The sequence below is a fragment of the Rhinatrema bivittatum genome, chromosome 3 (genome assembly GCF_901001135.1).
Source record: "Rhinatrema bivittatum chromosome 3, aRhiBiv1.1, whole genome shotgun sequence".
Classification (NCBI taxonomy): Eukaryota; Metazoa; Chordata; class Amphibia; order Gymnophiona; family Rhinatrematidae; genus Rhinatrema; species Rhinatrema bivittatum.
Genome location: NC_042617.1, coordinates 270,921,192 through 270,937,308, shown reverse-complemented (window position 1 = coordinate 270,937,308; position 16,117 = coordinate 270,921,192). Strand labels below are relative to the sequence as shown.

Sequence of the window (16,117 nt, the reverse complement as noted above, 5' to 3'; positions counted from 1 at the left end):
CAGCCATCTGGCAATGGTAGTCTTCGAGGCCTGAGACCCCTTCTTAGGACCGGCCCAGAGTACAAAGAGATGATCAGAGGTTCGGAACTCATTTGTAGCCTCCAGATAGAGGCGCAGAGTGCGCTTGACATTCAAGAGACGGAGAGACTTCGGCTCTGAGGAAGAGAAGGACAGCAACTCCACCGTCTGGTTCACATGGAATGCAGAAACCACCTTCGGAAGGAAGGAGGGAACAGTGAGAAGCGAAACTCCAGAGTCGGAGAAACGGAGATAGGGCTCTCTACACAACAGAGCCTGCATCTCCGAGATGCGTTGAGCGGAACAGATGGTCACAAGAAATACAGTCTTGAGAGTGAGATCCTTTATCGTTGCGCTGCGCAGCGGCTCGAACGGTGGTCCCGACAGGGAGCAAAGCACAAGGTTAAGACTCCAGGAGGGACAAGGGTCCCGCAACGGAGGACGCATATGCTTGACACCCTTGAGAAAACGAGCAATGTCAGGATGCTGTAGAAGAGAGCCCCCATCGCTCAACAGCGAACCAAGGGCGGCCACCTGAACCCGTAGTGAATTATAGGTGAGCCCTTTTTCCACCCCCGCCTGTAGAAACTGAAGGATCTGAGGTACAGAAGCCTTAGCGGGTCTCGTGGCCTGGCTGGTACACCACAGCTCGAACACCTTCCAGACTCGAACATAGGCCGATGTCTTTCGTGCCCGCAATAGCGTGGATACTACCGCCTCCAGGTAGCCCCGACGCCGGAGGCGGCGCCTCTCAAAAGCCAGGCTGCAAGACAGAAGAATTCTGCCTGCTCGAAAAATACCGGGCCCTGATGTAGGAGCTGGGGGAGGTGCCCCAGCCTGATTGGCCTGTCGATCACCAGCTGTAGCAGGTCCGCAAACCAGGGTCGCCTGGGCCATTCTGGGGTGACGAAAACCACGGTCCCCTGATGGCTTTCTATTCTGCAGAGCATCCTGCCCACCAGGGGCCATGGTGGAAAAGAAAGATATGGTGGCCACGGGAGGACCAGGGCATCCACTCCCTCCGCGCTCTCTCCGGCGACTGAAGAAGCATGGAGCCTTGGCGTTGAGAGCGGACGCCATCAGATCCAAGTGGGGGGCCCCCCACCAATGGACGAGAAGTTGCATTGCTTTGTCGGAGAGAGACCACTCTCCGGGTCCAGCAGTTGACGACTGAGGAAGTCCGCCTGGACGTTGTCCACACCGGCGACGTGCGAGGCTGCTAGCCGGACGAGATGATGCTCCGCCCATTGCATCAGCAGCGCCGCCTCGAGCGCGACCTGCGGGCTGCGCGTGCCTCCTTGTCGGTTGATGTAGACCACGGTGGTAGCGTTGTCCGATAGGATTCTGACTTCTCGGTTCCGAAGAAGCGGGAGGAAATGTCGCAGAGCTAGCCGGACCGCTCTGGTTTCCAGACGGTTGATTGACCACTTCGCCTCCACCGTGGACCACGTCCCCTGCGTGGCGCTTCGATCGCAGACTGCACCCCAGCCTGCTAGACTGGCATAGGTGGTCACCACCACCCAATTTGGCAGATCGAGGGACATGCCACGGGCCAGGTTCGGCGGATCCAACCACCAGCCCAGACTGTCCCTGGCATTCTGTGGGAGCGGGAGAATCATCTGATAGTCCTGCAATACTGGTTTCCAACGGTAGAAGAGCGCCCACTGTAAGGTCCTGAGGTGCGCGAAAGCCCAAGGTACAAGGTCGATGGTGGACCCCATCACTCCCAGGAGTTGCAGGTAGTCCCAGGAGGTGGGCTCTGGTAACGCAGAGAACCGTCGTGTGTGATCCCGCAAGGATTGAGCTTTGTCCTGGCGCAGAAAAACTTTGCCCAGTAGGGTGTCGAAGGTCGCCCCCAAAAAAACCCCAAGCGTTGCGAGGGCATGAGGGAGCTCTTGGAGAAGTTCACTACCCATCCCAGGGAATGTAGAAACCGTACTACTCGAGTCACCGCTGAGCGTCCATGATCGAATGACTTCACCCGGAGGAGCCAATCGTCCAGATAAGGATGAACCAGGATGCCCTCCTTCCGGAGAGCTGCCGCCACAACTACCATGATCTTGGTGAAGGTGTGCAGCGCCGGCGCCAATCCAAACGCAAGAGCCGTGAACTGAAAATGCTGGTCCAGAATTTTGAAACGAAGGAAACTGTGGTGGTCCGGGCGGATGGGAATGTGCAGGTAGGCCTCCGTTAAGTCCAGGGAGGCGAGGAACTCCCCCCGATGCACCGCCGCAATCACTGACCGGAGCGTTTCCATGCGGAACCGAACGACTCGAAGGGATTTGTTGACTTCCTTGAGGACTAGGATAGGCCGGAAGGAACCGTCCTTCTTTGGTACGACGAAATAGATGGAATAGTGGCCCGAGCCCACCTCTCCGAAGGGCACGGGCGCAGTAGCGCCTATCTCCCGGAGTCTGTCCAGAGTCAGCTGCACCGCTCCTCTCTTGAGGTCCGAGCCACAGGGGGAAAAGATGAACCTTCCCTGCGGGGGGCAGACAAATTCCAATGCGTAGCCGTGTTTTATGGTATCCAGGACCCACTGGTCCGAGGTGATCCGTGCCCACTCCGCTTAGAAATACGTTAGTCGGTCCCCAATCCTGGGGACAGGGGAGTGGGCGAGACTGGCATCATTGTGAAGACTTGGTATAGGGGTTCCCGGTTCCGGGAGTAGTGCGTGCGGGCCGATGCCCGCGGAAGGCGCGCAACCAGGGCTGAGACCTGGGGGCGGATGGCCGGGAGCCCGTCTGTCTGTAGCCCCTGTAGCGCCGTTGCGCTCTGGCTCTGGTCCGAGAAGAAGAAAACGCTCTGGATGGTCGAAACCTATCCTCCGGCAGCCGATGAACAGCGTTCTCCCCCAGGGACTTGATGATCTGGTCCAAATCCTCCCCGAAGAGGAACTTGCCCCTGAAGGGAAGAGAGCCCAGACTGGACTTAGAGGACGTATCAGACGCCCAATTGCGTAGCCACAGTAGTCGTCATGCTGCCACTACCGAAACCATGGATCTTGTGAGGACCCGAAAAAGGTCGTACGAGGCGTCCGCCCCATACGCCACTGCGGCTTCTAGCCGATCTGCCTGGGCAGCCTCATCGGACGGCAGGTTCTGAGACGTGAGGAGTTGTTGCACCCAAAGGAGACTAGCCCGCTGGGCAAGCGAACTGCACATCACCGCCCGCATACCCAGAGCGGAGACCTCGAAAACCCGCTTAAGGAAAACTTCCAACTTACGATCCTGTGTGTCCCGCAACGCCGCACCTCCCGTCACTGGGATAGTCGTCCTCTTCGTGACCGCCGACACTGCGGAGTCCACCTTTGGGACCTTGATGAGGTCCAGAAAATCTTCGGGGAGCGGGTACAGCTTTTCCATAGCCCGGCTGCTCTTCAGGGAGGCCTCCGGGGTGTCCCATTCCCTGGTGAGAAGTTGTAAAAACGAGTCATGAATGGGAAAAGCCCGAGCCCTCGGCCGGAGTGCCGCCAGGACAGGATCTCCCTTCCTTGAAGAAGTGATGACAGCGGGAGCTACTGGGGCAGGCGGGTCTGGTGGCGGATCCAAATCTAATTCTTGGATGATCTGCGGGATGAGGTCGTCCAGCTCTTCCCTCTGGAAGAGGCGTAGGGTACGCGGATCATCCCCCTCCTGTGTGCCGTCCCCTTGTCCCCCGTCCGGGAGGTCAAGTCCATGTCCCGCTGGGTCTGGCACCGCCCCCACTGCCGCGGGCGTGGATCGGACCCGGGTAGGAAGGCGGGAGGCCCCCACTCCCGGAGGGTTGGGGGGGGCCGGCGTCGAGGGCGACATCCGAGGGATCTTAGGGGGGGGGGGGTCCCACAGGTGCTTCCAGCCCCTGCAGATAAGCGGTATGCATGAGCAGGATAAACTCCGGAGAGAACCCCGGCCTGCTCGGGTGCGCTTCGGGGGCGGCGTGGTTCCTGCTCCCTGGCTCTGGGTGCTTGGTTCCTGCACCAAAATCGGGGGAACACCCCCGCTGGTAGAGTCCTCCAGGGATCCGTTCTCCCTCGTGGCCTCCAGGGATCCGTTCCCCCTCGTGGCCTGTGCCTCAGGGCGCTCAGAATGTAAAATGGCCGCCGTTCCCGCCAAAAATGGCGGAGTGGCCGGCCCGCACCGCCCGGGCAAAAAAGAGAAATCAGTCAGGGACTGTGAGGTACCTTCCCCCCCGGGAAGGCATCGTGCAGATGCCCTCCCGGGAAATCCGGGACCCCGGGTCTCCGCAGGCCGCACAGCGGGACGGCCGCGGCATCGGGATCGCTGCAGGAGAAAAGAAAAAGCCACGGGGGGGGGCCATGCGCACAAAGGCGCCGCTGCGGGGGGGGCCCGGTCGGCCCGCACTGCCCGCTGTCTGAAAATAGAGGAGGGTGCCGCGGGGGGGCCTTCCTGGCCACACGACCCGCCCCAGACATCTTTCCCTAAATGGCTCAGCAGCCCATGAGGAGCTGTAAAATGGCCGCGGGTGAGGGAGTAAAGAGCGAAGAGGCCGGCTCCACCGGCTTTCGCGGGCACCGGGGGCTGAGCTGTAAAGGAAAAAAAACTACAAAGGAAAAACAAACTTACCCCTGGCTGCAACGAGAAATAAACAGCAAGGCCGCAGAGAAGAGACAAGGAAGATAAGCCACTTCCCAGAAGTTGAAAGAACTCTGCCTTTTTTTTTTTTTTTTTTTTAAACTTAATACAAACTTGATACAAACTTGATCCACAGAAAAAGACAACAACAAGCCATAATCAAGCAAGAAAGTGAAGGAAAAGGAGGGGAAGCCTGATTCCCCTACTCGCATCTGCTGGAGTCAGAAGATACTGAACTCCTGCAGAGGGGGTAGTAGTATATATGGATACGCCCCCTCAAAGCTTGTGCTGACTCCATCTGCTGGATTGGGGACATAACCCACTGTCTGGACTGATCCAGGTACGTACAGGGAATGTGGGTATTTTGTCTGTGGGTATTTTTCTAAGAATTGTGTGACCCTTGGGTTGTTAGGGTCCCAGTGTCCCTAGCAACCACCAGGAGATAGCTTGTGGATGGGCGGGGAACTTGCCCAGAGGCAAGCAGGAGGTTGCCAGTGTAGGAGCACGTGCGCAGATACAGGCAGACTTGGGCAGTGCTTGGCAGGACCCTCCGAGTGGCCACAGGGTTACCACAAGTGGGTATCAGGGGCAGTGCTGAGGCATTGCATGACAAATGTGTTACTGCAGATATCTTTGTGTAAAGCAGTTTATCAAAAACCCACCCACAATGTAAAAACCTGAACCACAGCTTCCCTAGGTGGAGTTAAGTAGTTACGTAATACATCCATGGCTGAACCAAGCCGCACTGCCCTCATCGGCCACATCCTCCTTCCCTCTCCCGGCAGCAATGCAGAGGATCCAGGTCTTCATGCAACTCCAGGATGAAAGAGTCCTGCTGGTCTGCCTTCCTCCACATCCCTGGGTAAACCCACCCTGTCAGATATCCCCCAAAGCAGCCTACCCCATACAAAACAGGATGGGGATTAAGAGAGAGGGTGATCATCTACTGCCACTCCAGCCCTAAAATTCAAAATGGCCACCAGATTACATTAGTAAAGATCTCTAGGAAAAATGTTATACTTGCTTGTTATAGGAGGGTGAATCTGCTCAGTTATCTCTGATTCAGGATGATCCACGAGGAAGAGATCTTCCTCTTGTTTGATGCTCAGTGAGAACACAGACGTTACAACTGGAAAGTCTGTAATGAGAAAATAAACATGTTTTGAAATATTCACCAAGGACATGCTAATATTATATTAGGACTTGCATTTTAAATCTCTAAGGAGTCCGTATGCAAAGGCATTCAGCAGATAACTTATGAAGTATCTGGCTAAATGCCGACATTTGAATATTTTGGGCCCTCATCTGGCTACATTTTAGCCAGATAACGAAGGGGCATTCTGGGGCACAGTTAAGTTATCCAGCTAACTATGGTTGTGCCTTAGAGCAGGCCTAAAGTTAACCGGATAAACTCATCCAGGTAACTTTAACATAGTCGGGTATATTTAATGGTGCGGCTGCGCCACTGAATATCCCACCAAAGTTAGCCGGCTAAGTTTATCTGACTAACCTTGCTAGCCAGACAGGGGCTGAAAATGGACCCCTTTTAATATTTAATGTTAACAACCCCTCTTCTGTGATCTGTGAAACTGCAAAGCCCTTTTTATCCAAAACATTTACTTACTAAAGGTGGGGTCATTCATGTTTTCTTCTCCCTCCCACTCACAATGTTGCGTGAAATATTTCTCATCTTCCTTTTTAATCTTGAATACAACATCAGGATTAACAATTGAATAACCTGTCAATAGCAATAGAAAAATGTAATTTCAAATTTCTATTTCTAGAATTCCTGGGGGGTTTCATCAGTTTCCTGTTCTGTAAGCGTGTGCACATAAGTGTGTGTAAGTGTATATCTTTCAGTGTATGTATTCGCCTGAGAAAGCTTGGTGAGAAGATACAATTGCAGCCTCTCACTTACTTAATATTAAATCTATGAGACTTTCTGGTACCGGCATTTCTATTCACGACCCTCCTAGGTGGAGGCATTGCAAGAGCCAACCTTCCTTGCAAGCTTTTGCTTTCCTGGAAAGGAGACATCTTATCTTCCTATTAAGGCCATCCAAGATGGAGAACCCAAGTCCTGAGATAGAAATTTAACTCTGTCTAGAGACCCATGAGAGGAGATATTTAACCTTTGACATCTGGTTATCACCTGGAGAAGCTCCATGATGTACAGGATGTATAGAGTGTAAAGAAATTAACAATATCACCTCAGATAGGATAATACTGAAGACTGGAGTTCCACAAGGATCAGCACTCTCGGCAACTCTTTTTAACATCTATATGTTGCCACTATACCATCTTTTGGCTGGACTTGGCCTTAACCACTATGTGAACGCCGATGACATACAAATACTAATACCAATAAACGACTCAGTAGAAAAAAAACAAACAAGTTAATTGCTCTGTACCTAGCAATAATCAGTCAGCTTTTAATACAAATGAAACTCATTTTAAATATAAATAAAACGGAAATTATTTTATTAGAAAGAAAAACCTCATCAGGCACTCTTCCACCATTAGTATTAAATGATAACTCCATGGTTAAGCTTTCTGACAAGGTACATGACCTCAGAATAATAATTGAACCTGAATTAAGTTTTAAAAAACACATCTCAAATAAAGTTAGAGAAGGATACCTAAAATTAATGACACTAAGACACTTAAAACCACTTTTAAAACAAAATTATTTTAGAATGATATTGTAGTCATTAATCTTCTCTAGCACCGACTACTGTAACGCCTTATTTTTGGGACTACCTGCATCAACAACTCGACCACTACAACTCCTACAAAATGCTGCTGCCAAAATACTAATGGGGATAAGAAAAAATGAACATATAACATCGAGCTTAATGGCCCTCTGTTGGCTTCTGATTGATTCACGTATTCTTTTTAAAGTTTTATTATCCTACATAAAGTAATTTTTGGGGACAAGAATGACTGGCTGAAAGCTGCTATAAGATTACATACTCCTCAGAGAAACCTCAGGTCGGCAAATAAAGGCCTTCTGACGGTGCCATCTATTACTTCAGCGAGATTAACCCTAGTGCGTGAGAGAGCCATCTCATTAGCAGGCCCAAAATATTGGAATGAGCTGCCCCCTGAATTAAGAATGCAATCCGATTTTAAAGTTTTTAAAAGAAATTTGAAAACCTGGTTATTTAAGAGAGCTTATGGCAGTACTGGCAGAATCATGGTTCTTATCTTATTCTTTTATCTCTATTTTATGTATCTGCTTAATTTTAACCTTGATAGTGAATCATATTTGTAAGATTCTTTTAAAATTAGTTTTAGCTTTCTATTTTATGTATTTACAAGTTATTTTATATTGAAGTGATATATTTATTCTCTTAATCATGTAAACCGTTGTGAAAGTTTTTACTAAACGATGGTCTAGAAAACCTGTTAAATAAATAAATACACTATCTAGTACAGCACTTACATATGCCTTTACACAGAAGTTATACTTCTCAGGAAGGAATCGGACAGTTAAAACCTCCCTCCTGTTCCCCTATACCAATTTTACTTTTTGAGAAAAGAGACTCAGACTCCAGCTGATCTTGTATGAGGCCTCTCATTTAAGAACATAAGAACATAAGAACATAAGAAAATGCCATACTGGGTCAGACCAAGGGTCCATCAAGCCCAGCATCCTGTTTCCAACAGTGGCCAATCCAGGCCATAAGAACCTGGCAAGTACTAACATATAGAAGTTTTAAACTTACAGCACAGAGCAGCTTCCTGCAGCAGTGGTGCCTTTAACTGGGCCCTGGAGAGGCCCAGCAGTTCCTTTTGGACTTGCGATTAGATCAGAAGCCAGATGCTAAATTTTAAATGCCCACAGGACATGGCCACTGGGATTTATTCTAGCACTGGTCAAATGGCAGCACCCATTCTGCAAAGTGTGTATATACGGGTGGTAGATGATAGAAAAATCATTTTTACCTCGTGATATCAGGATATTGTGAATCTCCTTGATGACCTTCTTGTACAGCTCCTTCTGCCATTCTCCCAGAATGTCCCACTCCACTTCCAAGAAATAAGCAGCGACATCACTGAATGTGACCGATGCCTGGAACAGCAAACAGGACACCCTCAGCCCCTCTCCCTCCAGCTTCATTATAATATGTGTGGAAGAAACTGTATTATATGGGCTCTTTCACCGAGATCAATCTTCCAGTAGATAATAGCATGAAGAGAGTTATGTGCTCTCTTAAATATCCAGTATTTTGCATAGATCTCCTGGTCTCCAGATAAACACTAGAAATCCCTGGATGCTGGCTGACTCAGCAGCAGGAGGCAGCAGCATCAGTACCTGCAGGTAGAGAGAGGAGGCCATCTGCCATTGAGGTCAAGTGAAGGAGGCGGCAGCAGCAGCAGCAGCAGCTGGAAGGGAGAGAAACTAGCAGGAAAGTGGAACGTCCTGGTGTTGGGCTTGGGGAAAGCATACGTGTGTGTGTGTGTGTGTATGAGAGAGTGAAGATAAGAATATATGTGAGTGTGTGAAAATGTGAGGATGCATGGAAGTGTGTGCATGTCTGTGAGAGTGAAAAAGTGTGCATCCATGTGTGTTAAACTTTGTGCTTGTATGAGAATGAAAGACAGTGGGGTAGATTTTCAAAGGGTTACGCGCGTAACTCCGAAAACCTGCCCTGCATGTGCCGAGCCTATTTTGCATAGGCTCGGCGGCGTGCGCAAGCCCTGGGCCGGGCATATGTCCCGGGGCTTTGAAAAAGGGGAGGGAAGGGGGCGGGCTCGTGGGCGGGACCGAGGCCTCCGGCACAGTGGCTGTGTCAGGGGTTGGCTCGCCCGCAACTGGCCGGCGTGCACAAGATACACCTGACAGAGGCAGTCATAAAAAGATAACAAGGTAGGGGAGGGGGATTTAGGTAGAGCTGGGGGGTGGGTTAGATAGGGGAAGGGAGGGGGAACGGGGAAAACCATCGGGCCTCCCCTAGGGCTCGGCGCGCGCAAGCTGCACAAGTGTGCACCCCCTTGCGCGCACCAATCCTGGATTTTGTAAGATGCGCGCGGCAGCGCGCGCATGTTATAAAATCAGGTATACATTTGGGTGAACCGGGTAGCGTGCACAAATGTACCCCACGCGCGCTTCTCTTAAAATCTACCCCAGTGTGTTCATGTGAGAAGGTCTGCATGTTCTTCTTCCACCCTGATTAAACAATTCTATTTATTTATTGTTATGTGCACCGGCCGTGGCATTCCGTGGCTAGCCACACTCACCCGAGGGAGCCCCAGTCCGACCTCATCCTCTCCTGCAGTGGCAGAGAGCCACCGCCAACACAGGACTTCTCCGTGGCTCAGGGCCGCCTCTCAGCATGCGGAATTTCAACCCTGCCGGCGTCCTCCTAGGTGCACATGTGCGCTTCTCCACTTGCCTTAAAGGGACCTCAGCGGGATAAGTTCCAGTGGTTTTTCTGTTGACATCAGAACGTTTTCCTACTTAAGGCCGTCCCTGCTTGCTATGCCTTGCCCCAGCAAAAGGTTATGCTTCTTGTGGGTCTCTCGCTGTCTCTTGCCATCGATCCTGGATCACCTCCCTGGTTCTGGTTTGGACTGTCTGGTTTTCGTTGGATTGCTGCCTGCCCTGACCCTTGGATTGGATACGGATTCTGTTGGATTGCTGCCTGCCCTGACCCTTGAAACGGATACGGATTCTGTTGGATTGCTGCCTGCCCTGACCCTTGGATTGGATACGGATTCTGTTGGATTGCTGCCTGCCCTGACCCTTGGATTGGATATGGATTCTGTTGGATTGCTGCCTGCCCTGACCCTTGGATTGGATACGGATTCTGTTGGATTGCTGCCTGCCCTGACCCTTGGAACGGATACGGACTCTGGTGGATTACCGCCTGCCCTGACTTCTGGCTAGTCTTTGGCTCCGTCGGCTAGCTGCCTTGTGGAATTGTTCTTCTCTGGAGCCTGTTCCTAAGTCCCAGCCAGTCCCAGCATCCAACTCAAGAGGAACGAGGGTTGGTATTGGTGAGGATCCTGTTGGGTCTTTGCATCTGTCAGCTCCACCTACCGATGTCGAGAACCTACAGGGTTTCTGCCTGCAGGTAGTTAACCTCATCTCGGACTTAGGGTCCACTTTGTAATATTTATGTACAGATCTTTGCACTAAGTTGTGAGGAAAGATGGTCGGAAGAGCTACACAGGGAAAACTTTTCCCTTAAATGGTGGTGCCCTGCAGGGGTGTTGCTGACCATGAGCACACAGGGCTCATGCCCCAAATCTATTGGCCAGTGCCCCAGATCTCAAATAGCTGTTCTGCAGGAAAGAAAGGGAGGAGCTGGAAAAGGGAGCAGAGCAATTGGTTTCTGTTTCATGTTCCGAGCTGGGGGGGAAGGGTGGTGGACATCACCTCCAGGATGGCTCAGGACTGCAGGATGGACTAGAACTAGAGTTGGATTTGGACAGTCTGGTGAGGCTGGAGCAAGGAATGATGTACAGGCTGGGTTGGAGCTCAGGAACGGACTGGACCTGCATAGAGGTAAGAGTGAACTGGAACGCAGGAACGGACTGGAGCTGTGTGGAGGTAAGAGTGAACTGGAACATCAGAACAGAATGCAGGTAAGATAAGGAACTCAGGAACAATGGAACAGAGACAAGGGCACAGACAGACTATGACAGGACAGAACTGGACAGGTCAAGGACAACACAAAACATGGAACAGGAAAGCCCAAAGGCTACAGAGTTGAAAGGCCCTGAGGGGCAAGACAGGAAAAGGCCTAGAGACTAGGAGAGACCTAGGGAGGCCTCAGGGCTAGGCCAGAGTTCAGAAAGCCAGAGATCAAGGATGGCCCAAACCAGGAAGGGCCTGAAGGCCCAGAGGCCATAAGAGAAGGACAAAGAAGGCAGGAGGAAGAAGGTCCATCGGCCACAAGACAAGACTAGGTACAATAGTAATCAGAAGGCCCAGAGGCCACGCAGAGAAGTGAGAAAAGGCCTTAGAAGGCCGCAAGGCAAAAGTGGCTAGAGCAAAGAGCTGGGTAGAACTCGTTGCTGAAGCATTGAAGAAGAGGCTAAACAGGATTAAATGGGACTGGAGTCTGGACGTGGTGCAGGCAGGCAACAGAAGCTTGGTTAGCCAGGGGAGTGAGCTCGTGGAGATCCACTAGTGGCACGGAGACTGTAGGACAGACTGTAGCTAGAAACCATGCACATGCTGGAGAATGTAGTTCTGGGCCGGGCTCACCGGAGTCCTCAGGTGGAGGGGAGGCCACACAGTGACTAGAAGCATAGCAGTTTCTTCACTATACTGTCTGAACTCTCATAAGAACATAAGATATGCCATTCAGGGTCAGACCAAGGGTCCATCAAGCCCAGCATCCTGTTTCCAACAGTGGCCAATCCAGGTTACAAGTACCTGACAAGTACCCAAACATTAGCTAGATCACAAGCTACTATTGCTTATTAATTATCGTCATAGCAGTTTATGGATTTATTCTCTAGGAACTTATCTCCTTCTCTCCCTGTCCCTAAAGGAAGCATGTGGGGAGAAACAGAAACAGGGGCTGAACAAGGGAGGAGAGCAATTTGTTTTCTGTTCTCTTGTGTCCTGTGTAGTAGTCCTTATTCCCTTCCATCCTTTCCCCTTCTGTCAACAGGAGCAGAAGGGCTGGACCAGATTCAGATACAACCATAGTCTCTGAACCCAGGATTCAGCTGAGCGCAGAGTGGGCAAGGAGGAAGGAGGCATCCAAGAGCTGTAAGTGATCAATGGGAAAGGAGAGGAAGTAAATGTTGAAAGGGGGTAAGGTGAAGAAGGGGATGGTGGGAGAGGATAAATATTGGGAGAAATGAGGAAGGGATTAAATGCTGGGGGGATGGCATAAGGGGAGAGGTGAATGCAAAATCCTCCCCCATCTCCCTGACATCAGCAATGCAAATTTGGGCTGTCTGAAGTGATGAAAAAGAGCCAGGGTAGGGGAATGCATAAGAATCACCTGGGAGGAGGGGATGTGTGGGGGCACAATACATGAGGAGGAGTTGCAAAAGAGCTGGTGGTAATGGGGTGGAAGAAAGAGCCAGAGCAGGAGGGACTGTGTGAAAGAAAGCCAGACATGGGGATGGGGTTGAAGAGAGCAAGAGATGGGCGTGGGGCAGAGGTGGTGATGGTTGAGTGTGTGAGAGAGAGACAGAAATGGTGATGGGGGTGGAGGGAGATGAGAGAGCTAGAGGTGTGATTGAGGTGGAGGTGGTGAGAGAGCCCGATTCAGAGATTAGGAGAAGGAAGTGTTTAAGAGAGCAAAAGAGGGATCATGGGGGACAGCCATAAAGGGTGATGGAGTATTTATAATAGACAGCCAGAGAGGATGTTGGCAAAGGGGGAAGTGAGAGGGAACAGAGCGCAAATCAGAGAAAGATTGATGGGGAGAAGTATGAGAGGGGATAATTGGGGGCAAGAGAGTCAGAGTGGGGATGAGGAAGTCTGCGAGGGGAAGTGACTGTAATTCAATTGTTGAGAGAGGGTGAGAAAGTCAATGTGAGAATGGCAGGGAGTGGCTGTTGAGGGAGAAAGAGGCCAGATAGCAGCAGATTAGTAGGGGGGAGCAACCCAGAGGAGGCGACGGGAGTGAGAGGAGCAATGGAGGGGATAAGTTGGGGAAATGAAGTGTTGGGACAGGGAGAACTGTAGAGTTAGATATGAAGGCTAGGAGGGATGAGATCTAGGGGTGAGAGGACAGAAAATGTGAAGGGATGCTGGTGAAAGGGAAAGATTTAAAGCAGAGAAGAGAGAAACTAAGGAAAGACAGATGTCAGGGAAGGGGAATGGGGAGTGATGAAGGCAGAGAAGAGAAAAAAATAAAACAGAAAGGGGGGATCTGGAAAAGAAGTTAGGATAAGACAGGTGATAACATTAGTAAAAGAGATAGAGACCGATGCAAAAGAAACCCTACCCAGATAACAAAGGTAGAAAAAAAAAGGATTTTATTTTCAGGCTTGAGACTGGCATATGTAAAGCAGCGATCTAGTAGCTGTATGTCTCCTGCAGTAAACTGGATTCTCTGCAGCTGTGATGACTTTTATTGGATCATTGTCAGTATTATATATGAGCTATTGAGACCACATAGGTCCCTTCTTCAAACGGGAGTAGCATCTCTGATGTGACATCTGAGGAAGGGGTTTCTGTGGTTTTAAAGCTCATGTACAATATTTTGAGATAATCTGTATGCTGATCCAGTAACAGTTTCAGAATCTGCCAAGAATCTCATGACTGCAATGTAAATTTCAGCTTTACGTTATTGTATATTCTATGTAAAATGTATTTTGTTGTATACAGAGAAGTGGCAGAGGCTTGAATAATTTTGTGAAAACAAGAAGCACCTCACCAAGTGGAACAAAGCTGGTGACAGCCCCTAGATAAGACACTGACAGCTCATCACTGATCGTGTATGAATCAGCTAGTACCGTTTATCCCCTTGTATCTTCCAGTCCAGTTGGTGCCGATTTTTTAAACTGTCCCCAAAAGGCCAGCAGGATCTCAGTAACACTGATGTCTTTGTGTTTTTACAGGATTGTTCTCGGGCTGGTAGTGGGAGGGTGATCATGATTGTTGAATTTAATTACCAAAATCTCAGCAGGAGATCATATGGACCTGTACCCCAAGTATTTTAAGCATGTAGCAACAACTCTGGTAGAGAAGAATTTCTTACCTGATCAGAAACCAGCACAGACATTTCCCTCCTGTTTTCCCCTCTGAATTCTGCAGCTGCAGGGGTGGATTTAGGCTGGCGATCTCCTTTTTTTCCAGGTCAGATGTTGAGAGAAATAATTAACACAGGAAGAGGCTGGGATTATTGACAGTCTGCAATAAAGTCCCTTCTCCCCCTCTAAAGTGAGAAGGGAGGTAGATCAGAGGGATTGCTAGTTGTCAGAAAGCTGAGCCGCCTCACTACAATGGATGCCTAAAGCCCCTAACTTGCTACCACGCTGCCTCCCCCAGTGCATGCTGGGGAGATCCGTCCTCCTTAAGGTGGAACTGTGCAGATACAGGAAAGCTGCGGGATGTCCGCTTGCCGGTTTAGTCCTGTTGTATATCTTAGGGGTGTGTAGTTTTGTAGGGGAATTATTAAGAATTAGAAGTCTGTGGCTGCAGTGGGGACAAAACCAGAACTGACGCTATTAGATATCCATGGAATTCTGACTAATATTTTATTTATTTCTTGCTCATTTTCATTACCGCAATTCATAAGAACAATTTTGTGTAAAATTGCCTGATGAAATTTAAAAATGTAAAGAAGCCAATATTCAAAGCCATTTAGCCAGCTAAATGGTGAGTTTTGAATATCACTGATACTTATTTAGCTGAATAAATAAGGGGACTTTTGGAGGTGCTCTGTGGTGCGGACGAAATTAGCCAAATAAGTTATTTGGCTATCTCCAGATGTGGCTGAGAACAGGTCTAAAGTTATCTGGGAACTTGGTACTGCTGTTTTGTTTGTTTTGAAGAAGCTGGCAGGCCTAGTGGCCCAATCATTGCTCCCCACACACAGTAATGCTAGAAATGCCGGACCTGGGTCATGGAAGCAATGTAACAGGGATGGTTCTATCAAGCAGCAGGGTGAAGTGGTGGCCTCAGGCAGCAGAATTTTGGAGCAGCAAAAAGTGCCCCCCCCCCCTGCAAAATACTCTTGCAACAACTGTCTCACCCTGCCTCCAAAGACAACCTGCAGCGCCTCTTGACATCCCCCCCAGGGATGAGGGGGAGGCTGATCTGACTGAAGGGAGGGAGGGAGGGAGCAGTAGGAGAAGGGAGTGGAGTTGTGAGTGAGAAGGGAAGGGGGAGGGAGAGATGTGAGGGAGGAAAAGGAGTTAGGGAAGGAGTGAGTTGTGAATGAGGAGAGGAAGAAGGTAGTGAGAGAGAGGATACTTTACAAAAAAGGAAATTGAATTTTTCACTGTGAATCATCCGATTATGCAAACCATATACATATTACCGAAAATACATAAATCTTTAACAGAGCCACCAGGTAGACCCATCATTTCTGCCATCGGATCCATTTCTATTTTCATTGGTGTCTTCCTAAGACCATTAGTCCCCCTCATATGTTAGAGATTCCTCCCACATTATCAAAATTCAAGAGGATTTAAAAATTCCGAGTAATGACATCATTCTGGTCACTATGGATGTGGTATCCTTGTATACAAACATCCCACAATTAGGGGCCCTAGCTATCATTGAAGTAAAGAAATACACACACAAGGATCCCCACTCATCTCATTATGGACCTTGCTAATATAGCCCTCACTAAAAATTATTTTTCCTTTAACAGAAAGATATTCATGCAAATCAAGGGTGTAGCCATGGGTGCGACCATGACCCCCTCCTTTGCCAATCTGTATATGGCGAAATTTGAAGAAACATTTCTTAGTAATCTTGTTTATGTAGGTAACATACTACTGTGGAAAAGGTATATAGATGATGTTTTTATGATTTGGAATGGTAAAAAATGAGGATTTAGAATCATTTTACACATGGCTAAACAGTTTAGATGACA

At 49.5% G+C, this 16,117-nt stretch overlaps 1 protein-coding gene across 3 annotated transcripts in view; it reads right to left on the bottom strand.

Annotated features, from left to right (window-relative positions):
* LOC115087421 (zinc finger protein 347-like) overlaps positions 1 to 14,519 on the bottom strand; it is a 71,928-nt gene extending 57,409 nt beyond the window's left edge. For 2 of the 3 annotated variants that reach the window (XM_029594605.1, XM_029594603.1), the window contains exons 1-4: positions 14,273 to 14,519; positions 8,541 to 8,667; positions 6,217 to 6,330; positions 5,617 to 5,730 (exon numbers count right to left, since the gene is read on the bottom strand). In XM_029594605.1, the coding sequence (XP_029450465.1) occupies positions 5,617 to 5,730; positions 6,217 to 6,330; positions 8,541 to 8,667; positions 14,273 to 14,296 (379 nt within the window). In that variant the 5' untranslated portion in view covers positions 14,297 to 14,519. The remainder of the gene's footprint in view (positions 1 to 5,616; positions 5,731 to 6,216; positions 6,331 to 8,540; positions 8,668 to 14,272) is intronic. The other variant, XM_029594604.1, reaches the window with a different exon arrangement.
* Between the last annotated feature and the right edge of the window lie 1,598 nt (positions 14,520 to 16,117).